At 45.7% G+C, this 11512-nt stretch overlaps 2 protein-coding genes across 4 annotated transcripts in view; both read right to left on the bottom strand.

The window, feature by feature from the left end:
- Positions 1–1533: 1533 nt before the first annotated feature.
- LOC130370539 (RING finger protein 150-like) lies at positions 1534–8760 on the bottom strand. Its single transcript, XM_056576306.1, has 6 exons — positions 7892–8760; positions 6318–6568; positions 5129–5283; positions 4123–4219; positions 3727–3982; positions 1534–3636 (listed from the first exon to the last, which is right to left on the bottom strand). The coding sequence occupies exons 1-6, from the start codon at positions 8343–8345 to the stop codon at positions 3476–3478; spliced, it is 1374 nt and encodes a 457-aa protein (XP_056432281.1). The 5' UTR covers positions 8346–8760; the 3' UTR covers positions 1534–3475.
- A 282-nt stretch (positions 8761–9042) lies between these two features.
- LOC130370526 (type II inositol 3,4-bisphosphate 4-phosphatase-like) overlaps positions 9043–11512 on the bottom strand; it is a 12060-nt gene continuing 9590 nt past the window's right edge. For 2 of the 3 annotated variants that reach the window (XM_056576279.1, XM_056576280.1), the window contains exons 16-17: positions 10505–10659; positions 9570–10074 (exon numbers count right to left, since the gene is read on the bottom strand). In XM_056576279.1, the coding sequence (XP_056432254.1) occupies positions 9867–10074; positions 10505–10659 (363 nt within the window). In that variant the 3' untranslated portion in view covers positions 9570–9866. Of the gene's footprint in view, positions 9544–9569; positions 10075–10504; positions 10660–11512 lie in introns of those variants that run through there. The other variant, XM_056576281.1, reaches the window with a different exon arrangement.

Here is an 11512-nt window from a genome sequence, read left to right as displayed (position 1 = left end):
CCCCAAACTATTGCTATTGGCTGGTAGGTCTCTTACAGCTTCCCCAAACTACTGTAGATCGCTAGTAGGTCTCTTACAGCCTCCCAAAACTACTGTATATGGCTGGTAGGTCTCTTACACCCTCCCCCAAACTATGATTATTCAGATGATCAGAATACTGAAATAAAGGCAGTGTTTTCAATGTGTGATTGAAGGGGTGGATCGTCTTGACAGAGATTTGACCATCGCACAAATGCAAGGTAACCAGACTGACACAACACACACAGGGGGTAACCATGGTAACCAGTTAGACTACTGTAACACACACACACTCACAACAGCACCTGAATCTACCAGAGAGGCACACACACACACACACACACACACACACACACACACACACACACACACACACACACACACACACACACACACACACACACACACACACACACACACACACACAGCGGCAACCCATTGTGCAAGTTAAACTGACGAGGCACAATTTCAGTAACCAGTAAATCTGATGCAGCAGACACAGTGGTAATCATGGCAACCGGTTATACTGACAACAGCAAACAATCTTCATCATGATGTCCAACCAGACTGACACAGCACACATTCGTAACTATGGGAATAGTTTGGACTGACTCAACCCCTTGCATGTGCATGAAATAAACACGCACACACATTCACACGTACAGTGTTCTCTCGTGCACGGTAGAGTATGCATCCATTGGTAACAATACCACACATTTTAATGATCTCCTTTGACATCAGAACAGCAAAGAACCATCAGATAAGCAGCCACGGGCAGGGTTATAAAAAAAGAATCATTATGAGAGCGCGGGTGCTGACAAAACACACACACACACACACACACACACACACACACACACACACACTTCAGGGTCAGCTGTTGATGTCAACAACCTGAAACTGACAAGGAGAGAGAGAGAGAGAGAGAATAACTGTGTGTCACCAGGTAAATTCATGATGCAGCTGCTGCCCCCTTGTGGCCATGCAGTGCAAGAAGACCACCCCGACAAGGCAAGAGACATGTGACACCCTGTGTGTATTTTTGTAAAAACAATAAAACGTGCATTTGTTCATTTGCATGTATGTGCATTTGAATTATATTCTATATTTCGTGCCTGTATCTGGATGTATTTATATATGTATTTGCTTGTGTATTTCATTAAAAGTCATATTTGTGTGTGTGTGTGTGTGTGTGTGTGTAGGTTGCTGATGCTATAACCAGTTTTCTTTTGAGACATAAGTTTGCAGAGTCCAGAGAAGATAACCAGAGGTCAGGGACATGCAAAACACACTCACTCACACACACTATCTCCTCTATGACAGTTCATGATGCTTGCTAAGCTGGATTGAACTCTGATCTGTCTCCCTCTCTAGCTCTCCATTGCCCTTACACAGTGAAGACTGAAATGTAAGACACACACACACACACACACGCACACGCACGCACGCACGCACGCACGCACGTGTTAAATACACAGCATAAAGGTATTGCATGTATCTCTATGCATGTGTGTTCCACAGACTATCCTCTAGACCAGAGGGCTGCCCTCAAGTGCTTCTCAACTATACTTAACTTAGAAGACGTTTCCCTAGAAGAAGAGCAGAAGTTTGTGGTTCCATTTTATTCATTTCGTGGAAATCAACGTCACTGGGCTGAAATGTCCTGCGTTCAAGACAATCTGTGTCCCTGTATTAAGATGTGGCTTTGAATCGCTTTGATTAAACCAGTCTCACCTCTTTGATTAAACCAGTCTCACCTCTTTGATTAAACCAGTCCAACCTAAGAGTAAACTAGTCTAACCTCTGATTATTTAACCAGTTTAACCTCTCAGAGTAAACCTGTGCAACCTCTCATAATAAACCAATCTGATCTCAGATTGTTAAACCAGTTTAACCTCTCAAGAGTAATCAAATGTTACATCACGTTAAATCACTCAGTACCAACCCCAACACGGCATCCTCTTCAAACAGCCATCATTTCAACAAAACGTTTGGAACTTCTTTGACATTTTATTGTGTGATTGCGCTGTGGTAGTGTTGACTATGAAGGAACAGTAAACAAGCTAATTACTTCATTCTTCACAAATTGTCGAGGTCAGCAGAGGCCCAAGGTATCAGACAATTAGTTTGGCGAGGAGTTGACCTTACTAAACATATTCCAGCATAGGAACCCTGATTCAACAACACGTCGCACTGAGAAAGAGAAATCTAAATAAAATGTGTGTCAACATCATACATTTAAAAAGGAGTTTAGAATAATTCATTAACACACAACAAATTAAAAAGTCCCATCCAACAGCCAATTGTATTGGTCAGTGTCTTCCCAATACATAAAAGCAAATCGGGACTGCATGTAGTGTTGTTCTCGCACGAGTCTTGGTGCTTCGTTTCAAAATAAGGGTCATCCTTTAAAAATAAAAGTAAGTCATTGAAAACCAGGAAATGTAGCCAGGGAATCTGGACAACCATGTAAATCAGTTTTAAAGTGTCCGATCAAAATAAAAGTTTCTTATAAAATCCAACTGAATATTGACCGCTGTGTAACTCACAGCAGTCCCACTTTGTCCTTTCAAAATATAGGTCCTTCTTTCAAAATAAAAGTATCTTATAAAAATCCGGGCCTATGATAAGTCTTTAATATTCGACCTTGTGTCCTCCGCTTTTCAACAGTGTCCTTGTATTTGTGCAACTAAATTACAAACCAAATAATTACAAAAACAGTGTTCTCCCATGAGTGCATATAGTCTCTCGTCGTCATCTCTCCTCAACTGGTAACCAGTTGACACGATGTTTCAGATTGTTAAGCCATCCTGTGGCTGGGTTACATGAAGATACACAAACACAAGGTCCGAGCTTGGCTCACCAGAAGAGGGTCTTGGGTTCCTCCCCTTCCTCCCTTATTGGCCATGGGCAGAGGTGGGCGGGGCATTCTGCGGTTGGGGTGTGGTCAGGGTCAGGAGCAGAGCTACAACAGTAATGTTGTCTTTACGTTAAGGTAGACCTAGAATTAGGTTGACAACCATGTAACCATATTCAGACCACACACAGACCAGGTAATCACAGCTTAACAACATGTTCCATCCCAGATTAACCCAGACCTAAAACCCAGATTCACAAATGGTCACGGCCCATCTTAATCCAGATCAACAACCCAGATCCACACCTGGTTTCGGAGCAGGCAAACGCCATGTGCATCCATGAAGGATTCTGGGTAACCGAGTGAATGTATCAAGAGTGAAATCTACTCGGAGACAGTTTAGTCTCTCTGCGCTCAGTTCGGTGTAACCGCCAGATTGGAGACGATCATTCTACAGGGTTGTGGCTACAGAACCTCGTGGAGCACCCTTCTACCGGGGTTCTAATGCTCCGCAGACCGGTCCACGTCTCCTTCAAGAGGTCCCGACCTCCGTACACAGTCCCCGTCACAGTGGGCCAGCTTCTGTTGGACTCTGACAGGCTAAAGTCCAAGAGGAGCTGACCTGGCTCTGGACAGCTGCTCTCCGGACTTTTCGACAGAGGGGGAGGGGTCCGGGGAGCCCTCTTCGTCTGACAGGCCCGTTTCCACGGCGATGACGAGGGAGGCCACCGAAGCGCTGCTCGCCATCGGCTGGAGCTCCCCTGCGACGGAAAGCAGAGAGAGGAATAACTGACCAGGAGCACACCTCTCAGCCTGTCCTAGGACGGTGTAGTGTCCCGCGTGGGTCCCACCTGTGTGCGTGTCCGTGGTGGCAGTGCCCGGGCTGTCCCTCAGGTGGTCCGGGTGGTGGTACTCCTGGGGCAGACCCAGCCGCCGGACCCCCGGGTCCAGCACCGCCGACGACGACCCCCCCTCGCTCAGGGTCCCCTCGCTGGACGCCCCCGAGACCCCGGCCTCCACGGCCAGGGCCCCCATGGCTCCCAGCCCCGGGCCCCCCACCACCAGGTCGTAGTCCAGGGGGAGGTCGTCCAGACAGTCTGCATTCAGCTGGGACGGAGAGAGGGAGGAGACGGTTTACATACCAGCACTGGGGACCAGGGGGGGGGGGCGAGGTCTAGAGGAAGGGTATCCTAGGACACCAGGAGGGAGGAGAGTGTCCTCGGGGACTGGGAGAGGAGGGGTCTTACAGCGATGCCCAGGGCTTTAAGTATGTTCATCTTGCACATGGGACAGGTTCGGTGGTCCAACAGCCAGGGGTCCACACAGCTCTTATGGAACACATGTCTGGAAGACAATAATATAATATAATATAATATAATATAATACAACGCAATACATTAATAGTATACACAGACCAGCTTAAAAAGGCAGGCAGCCCTCGATGCAGACATAATGGTATGCATTTATTAGGGCTGTCAAGCAATTCAAATATTTAATAGCTATTAAACACACATTATTTAATCTGTTCAAAATGCACCGTAAAAGGTCATTTTTCCAGTTTGAAATACTCTCATCAACATGTGGGTGTACAAAAGTATACTATCTTTATGCATATGTAGAGTTTGTATATTCATTCCAGAATTAACAAAAAAAAAAAAAAGGACTGGTCAACCCAGGGACTCACACAGGTCAAGCATTTAACAGATACGCTCAAATAACAACTCGTAACTCGTTAAAAGTCGTTTTAAGAGGAAGTACGCTAAATAAGGAGAAACATTAATTTTCTCAGTGACGGAACTTAACGAAGGCGCGTCTTGCCCACAATTCGTCTCGTATCGTTTTTTTAATCACGGCTGTAATTGTTAGTCTCTCTCCCACAACACGGTAATGCTGCTCCTCGCCACTCGTCTCTCGATCAAATTAATGTCTAGCGGGCTCTCATGGCCCCCGTCTTATAAGGACAGTCCCTGCATTAATGCAGAAAGAATGGCTGTGCAGTTAAAACTAATTTGCGTTGACGCTGTTATTATCGCGTTTATCACCCAGCACTTTTATTTATATATATTAGTATACCTGCAGGTCAGTTGTCGGACAAAATTGTACAGATTATAATAGCATATATATTATATATAATCATATACCTGAAGGGCAGTACTCAGACCACCTCGTTCGATTGTTACCTCCAATGCAGACATAATGGCACATATATAATAGTATATATTATATAGTATGTACTCATATCTAATGGTATACCTGCAGGGCAGTACTCGGACCAGCTCGTTGGGCCTGTAGCCCTCGATGCAGACGGCACAGTTATCAAAGTCAGCGTTGGTCTCCTGGTCTCCCTTCCGGATGGTGCGAACCTGAAGCTTACTGATCGCCTTCTTAGCCGCGTCCCCTAGACGACGCTGGAGGGGGGGGCGGGGGGGGGGGGGTTATGGTTAGAGATGAACTGTATACTCATATATACTTACTAATGTATATATATATATATATATATACTTTGTAATGTGGAGACAATGTGTATCACATTCATGCATGATAATGAGTACAGATATATTCATATATATGTTATAACATGGGGAAGCCATATGGCGATAATAGCTCGTGTACATTAAAGATCTGGGAGGCCTGGCTTGGCAGAGAGATCTTAGCATTGTGCTACGGTGCACGTTCTATCAGTTAAAGCTCCATGGCTCATCCACACATCCAAAGTGGTTTTCTCAGCCAAATCTTAAACCACACATTCTTCAATATTGGTTAATACCTCAGGTACAGGTTAGGCTTCCCTGACACCTAATGCCACGCTGTGTGTGGATGGTGAATCTCCATCTAAGCCGCTGATATTTTGGTATCCTCTACTGAATGGAGGATGCATAACCTCGCTCATTCTAATGCTCTTACGACGACGGTACTTAAAAAGTATCACAATGTTGACGTGCTTCGTAACATGCCACTCCTCCCTAGAAATTTCCGGCAAAAAACACATTTTTTATAAATCTCATCATCCCACAGCTGTCTTCGGGAGAGGCGCTGTAGTTACATAAAAACATCTTTGAAATCCAGCAGTTGCCAAAGCACGGTAATCACACGAGAATCCATCTAGTCTGTCAATCACAGTAACACACACTTGAGACTAGTACCACACGCCTGCAGCAACACATACGAGACCAGTAACACACTGGAAAAGAAACATGGAAAAGAATCTTGATAAAATCGTGCATAAGGATCCTGCCTGAAAAACATTGAGACATGATAAGATTGCCATATTGCCAACCCATATGTTATGACGTGTAAATGTATGTACACAATAATGTGGACACAATGTGTACATATCCTATTAGCGATCATCAAATATTTAAGGCCTCCCCGACCTATTATAATATATACCTTATTATAAATGGAGACCCTGTGTGTACATATAGAACACACATATCTGTACCTGGTTGCGGTCACGTGCATTAGCGTAGCGGAACCTCTGGATGTAGTAGAAGACGAGCCAGGCCAGGGAGATGATCATCAGGACGATGAAGGAGATGGAGACGAACACCACCGACGTGCGGCTCACGTACTTCTGGAGGTTCCTGGTGCCGATGCTAATCGCCATGGTTACCGTAATGTTGCGCTCCAGCAGAGCCACGACCTCGCGACCCTTGGGCTCCGGGATCATTATGGCGACCACCTCGCCCGTACCTGGAGAGAGGCCACACACACACACACACACACACACACACACACACACACACACACACACACACACACACACACACACACACACACACACACACACACACACACACACACACACACACACACACACACTTCAGTAAGTAGCTCATAAGTGTACAGTATATATATATATATATTAAGTATGAAGCTGTATGAAGCAAGTAAACAAGCCAGTCAAAATCAGGGCCACACACACACACACACACACACACACACACACACACACACACACACACACACACACACACACACACACACACACACACACACACAGTACTGGAGGCATTGGAAAAGTTGTCCTCAGTTTGGGAACATTCCTGAAGTTCCTTCCTGCTGTACTCATGGAACATCTGGAGGGGGGGGGGGGGCTACAGGAGGAGGAGTAGGACTGATACCGTAGACCCAGTCAAGGAACTCAAACTCTTGTACCTATGGCTCTTGCATAATGAGGATACACTATATATTAGGATTTACACGTATGGTGTGTGTGAAGGATTTGTGAAGCATTTCTTATGCAACATCGCTCATAATAACACTTGTACAAACTGACGATACTGAAAAAGCATCGCAAAGGGGCAGAGGGTCGTAATGGTAACCATTGAGACAATAGGCCCCCCTCCTTCCTGGAACACTCGGCCCGAAACATTGTTGTGTATTTATCTCATCGTTTTCGAAATGGAGCTCAAACAGGGGGTTCGCTGACACTTAAATGCAGTTGTGGAGTAAGCCCACAGATGTGTGTGTTTCCTATCCCCTCATTCCCCTCCGTTTACCATGACTCTACAATAATACCATTGTGGAGTCCAAAGTCTACCTGCTCCTTAATGACATTGAATCTGAATTCACTCTAAGTTACTCAAGTAAGAGAGGTCATTAAGGAGCAGGAAGGGGTTATTGGGCAGCTGGCTCTAGGATGTCTAAAGGCAGGCTATGGACATTTGTCCTCTTAACCCAGAACCGTTGGGTTCTAAGATCAAAATGAATTAAAATAATGTGTGAAGTACTATTTATTTAACTGTTCAAGTAAATGCTCAATTGTATTTCATAATTTACTTTAATGTCAGGAGCCCTGTAACCCTCTCAGAGTATTCAGTATTGAAAGGTAACAGACACCTAAACCCTCTAGGTCTAGAACCGCTTACCTCCTTGCCTGCTTGGGCTAGGTGATGAACCTACGTGTGTTGGGCTAGGTGATGGAGCTGTCTGCGTTGGGCAAGGTGATGGACCTACGTGGGATGGGCTAGGTGATGGACCTACCTGCATTGGGCTAAGGGGGGATGGACCTACCTGGGTGGGGCATGGTGATGGTGTCGTTGGAGTTGCTCGTTCCCACGTTAAAGATGACAACAGCCGAGGCGTTCTGTCCGGCCGCGTGGCGGATTTTGTCCTTGTAGGTGCAGTTCCCCTTGGCGATGAGGGCTATCCACGCCCCGGCCTGCCCGGGCACCGAGAACCGGGTGTTGGGGTCGCACGCCTGCCTGTCCTGCGGAGCGGACGGCATCGCCACAGCACCCCGGGCGTCCCGTTTCAGAGAGTGCTCCCCGTAGCGTCCGCACTCCGTCTTCTCCGTGCGGAGCTCCGAGGAGGCGGGGTCCACGTAGGTGATGTTGACGAAGGCGGTGTACCACTCCTCCCGCTCGGCCACGGTGAAGTCGAGGCACAGGAGGTGGACGAAGCAGAAGGAAAGTAGCCACGTAGAAAGCGCCAGACTGCGGCACGCCGCCACCAGAGACCCCGCCATCACCGCCCTTATTTAATAAAGGTTCAACCGTCCCTGGACGCGGTCGACGCCACGGCCGTCTCTACTCCACCATGCTACACCGCTAACAGCTGGCTTATGTTTACCGGCCTGTTCCCCGTCCCCTCGCCGTGGAGGGTCACTCCCTCCGGGGCGCTGTTGCGGGAGTTGCTTGCTGCGAACAAAACAAACACACACCCCCAGGGGGAAATTCTCCACGCAACGAAGGACGTGTCGATAAACAAGGCGGACTGGTTGTGGGCGAACGGTATGTGTTAGTCAAGGTAGCAGGGTTTGGTTTATTAATTCTCCCGGATAAGTTAGTGTGTGGCGGTTGGGAGCTGCAGGCCTGGCCGTGTTGTTGTGACTGGAAGACGGGGAGCAGAGAGCAGGTCGGGGCGAACGTTCTGTAGCAGCGCCCCCTAGCGGACGGGAAGTCAACCAACAACAACATGTACACAACTACCGGTATACAGCTATGTTTGAGATTAGTAGTTCAACTGTGAACGATCACATGGTATGCATAGCGTTATCATGGATATTTAAAGACATGTATTCATAAATTGAGTAGTATTCATATCTATTTTAAATAGGTATTTATTGTAATATCATTGTAATATTAGTATTTTCATCGGATGTATACTGTATTCCTCTAAACTGATAAACAAAACGGACTCAGGAACTTTATTCTGTGAAATACTTTATTATTAAATCAGAGGTATTAAATAAAACCACTAACACTTCAAGTGGTACAACTAAAAACTAAGTAATACATATGAATGATCTGTACATGATTGTGAACTTAATATTATGTTCCAGCATCAGATTAATGATTGAATTCATTAATTTATAAATCTGTTTCAGTCTGTGTGTCTCACTCTTTGACTTTATGTCGGTCAGTAGGTCTGTGTGTCTGTCAGTCTGTTTTTATGTCTTTCTGTCGCTCTCTCTCTCTGACTGTGTGTAAGTGTGTCTGTGGGTCTTTCAGTCTGTCTGTCTCATGCATGTCAGTGTGTCTGTGTGTCTCCATGTGTCTATTTGTCCCTCTGTCTGTGTCTCTCCGTGTCAGCATGTCTGGATGAGCTGTATGTCCCAAGAGGAGGTCTGTAAGTCCTAGGGAAGGTGAGGAGCTGAAACCCTGCTGAAGGCGTATCTCCTCATGCCCACGTTCTTCTGGACGTTCTCCATCCTGCAGCCCTCACTGCACGCACACACACACACACACACACACACACACACACACACACACACACACACACACACACACACACACACACACACACACACACACACACACACACACACACACACACACACACGTGATACAGTTTTTGTTACTGGTAGTCCAGTATGCGTTACTGGTCTTCATTGTGTGTAACTAGTCTCCAGTGTGTGTCACTGGTAGTCCAGTGTGTGTAACTGGTCTCCTGTGTGTTAGTGGTCTCCAGTGTATGTTACTGGTTACCCAGTGTGTTACTGGTCTCGTATGTGTTGCTGGCGTGTGGTACTAGTCTCAAGTGTGAGTTACTGGTAGTCGAGTGCGACAAGGAGGCTGATGATAAGCCATAACACCAGTAGGTGAGAGGTGACCAGCAGAAAGACAACAGGGTAGAGGTGGCACCCAGGGGCCTGTGGGCCCAGGGCAGGGGCCCCAACCCATGGTCCTACTCTGGGCACGGAGCAGCATGGACGGGCATAACAAGCCACCATCTGACCCCAGGAGAGATGAGATCTGGGGAGAGACGTGGTGTGTGGAGGAGAGGAAAGGACGAAGGGTAGGAAAGGAGGAAGGTTAGGGAAGGAGGAAGGGTAGGAAAGGAGGGAGGGTAGGAAAGAGGGGAGACAGATGATCGATGGACAAGGATTTGATGAAAGAAGAGAGACAATTTTAAATAGATACAATAAAGACCGTACATGTTAAGTGAGTTCATAAACACTCATCAACCCTACAAAAAGGTAAATAAAGTCGTAAAATGAATGGATGAGGGAACAGGAGAAAAGTATAGATTTGAGGATACAATAAAGGATAGAATAAAAAAGCATTGAATAATGGAGGCGAGAATAAAGAGTAGAGAGAGTAGAAGATTATAGACAATGAATCACTAATAATGGACACACACACACACACACACACACACACACACACACACACACACACACACCTCCTCATGGTGTCCAGGGCGGTGTTGAAGTGTGTGTGTCGGAGGGTGTGTTCGTCTCGGAGGAGAACACACTGTTCCAGTGTGACTGACATGGCCGTCCGGTCCTTAGCACTCTTACAGCTGGTCACACGCACACCATTGACCCTACGACATACCTACCACACACAGACACACAAACACATGATGATATGTCATACATCATTACACACATGATAGGTAAACATTTCATTCCATTCCGGAGGAGAGTAGAGGAAAGAAAACAATTATATTAATGTTTACGCAAAATATCTACAAAGGATATAAATCTTGCCCATATCATCACTAATCCAAGCGTCTTAGAGTACCATATTAAGCGCTATATAAATTTCATTTATTATTATTATTATTATTATTATTATTAATCCATCATAAAGCTCCCCCACCTTTTGTTTCCTTTGTTTTACAGTTTTTCTCAGTTGATTTGGTACATTTCTCAGATCAGAAAGTAACCGTTCAATCTTGACATCATTGTGTCACTTATGCTCATCAAAAAAGCAGTTTCTCATTATTTTGAACAAGTTGCCAATGGTTTGGTACATTCATGCAAAAAATATGCACAATTCTCTGCTCTTTCCTACATTATCAATTGCTTATGTCTTGTTGACCACAATGTATTGTAATGGATCTATATTGAATAGTCTTACCCCCACAACAGTTTGTCATTGTATGTCAAGCATATTTCTATAAATTTCCATTCGACTTTTTTTCTAAATCTGTCCTGAATTGATAAATCGCTACCAGGGGAATCTTGACCTTCTCTTATAGCTGGAGCAAACACAATGTTACATTGTCTGACAATGGAAGGACAAGGAATTGGACGGGGTCAACAGCCAGAGAGAACAAGAAGAGGAAGAGGAGTGAGGCTGCCTGAGAATTTGTGGCCCAACCGACAGGAACGTCAGGAGGTGTAGGAAGACTGCACTGTAATTCCTACAGCAATGCATGTACAATTGCATTGGAGATTATCCT

Source organism: Gadus chalcogrammus, chromosome 17 (genome assembly GCF_026213295.1).
Source record: "Gadus chalcogrammus isolate NIFS_2021 chromosome 17, NIFS_Gcha_1.0, whole genome shotgun sequence".
Taxonomy (NCBI): domain Eukaryota; kingdom Metazoa; phylum Chordata; class Actinopteri; order Gadiformes; family Gadidae; genus Gadus; species Gadus chalcogrammus.
This window is presented reverse-complemented; position numbering and strand designations above follow the sequence as displayed.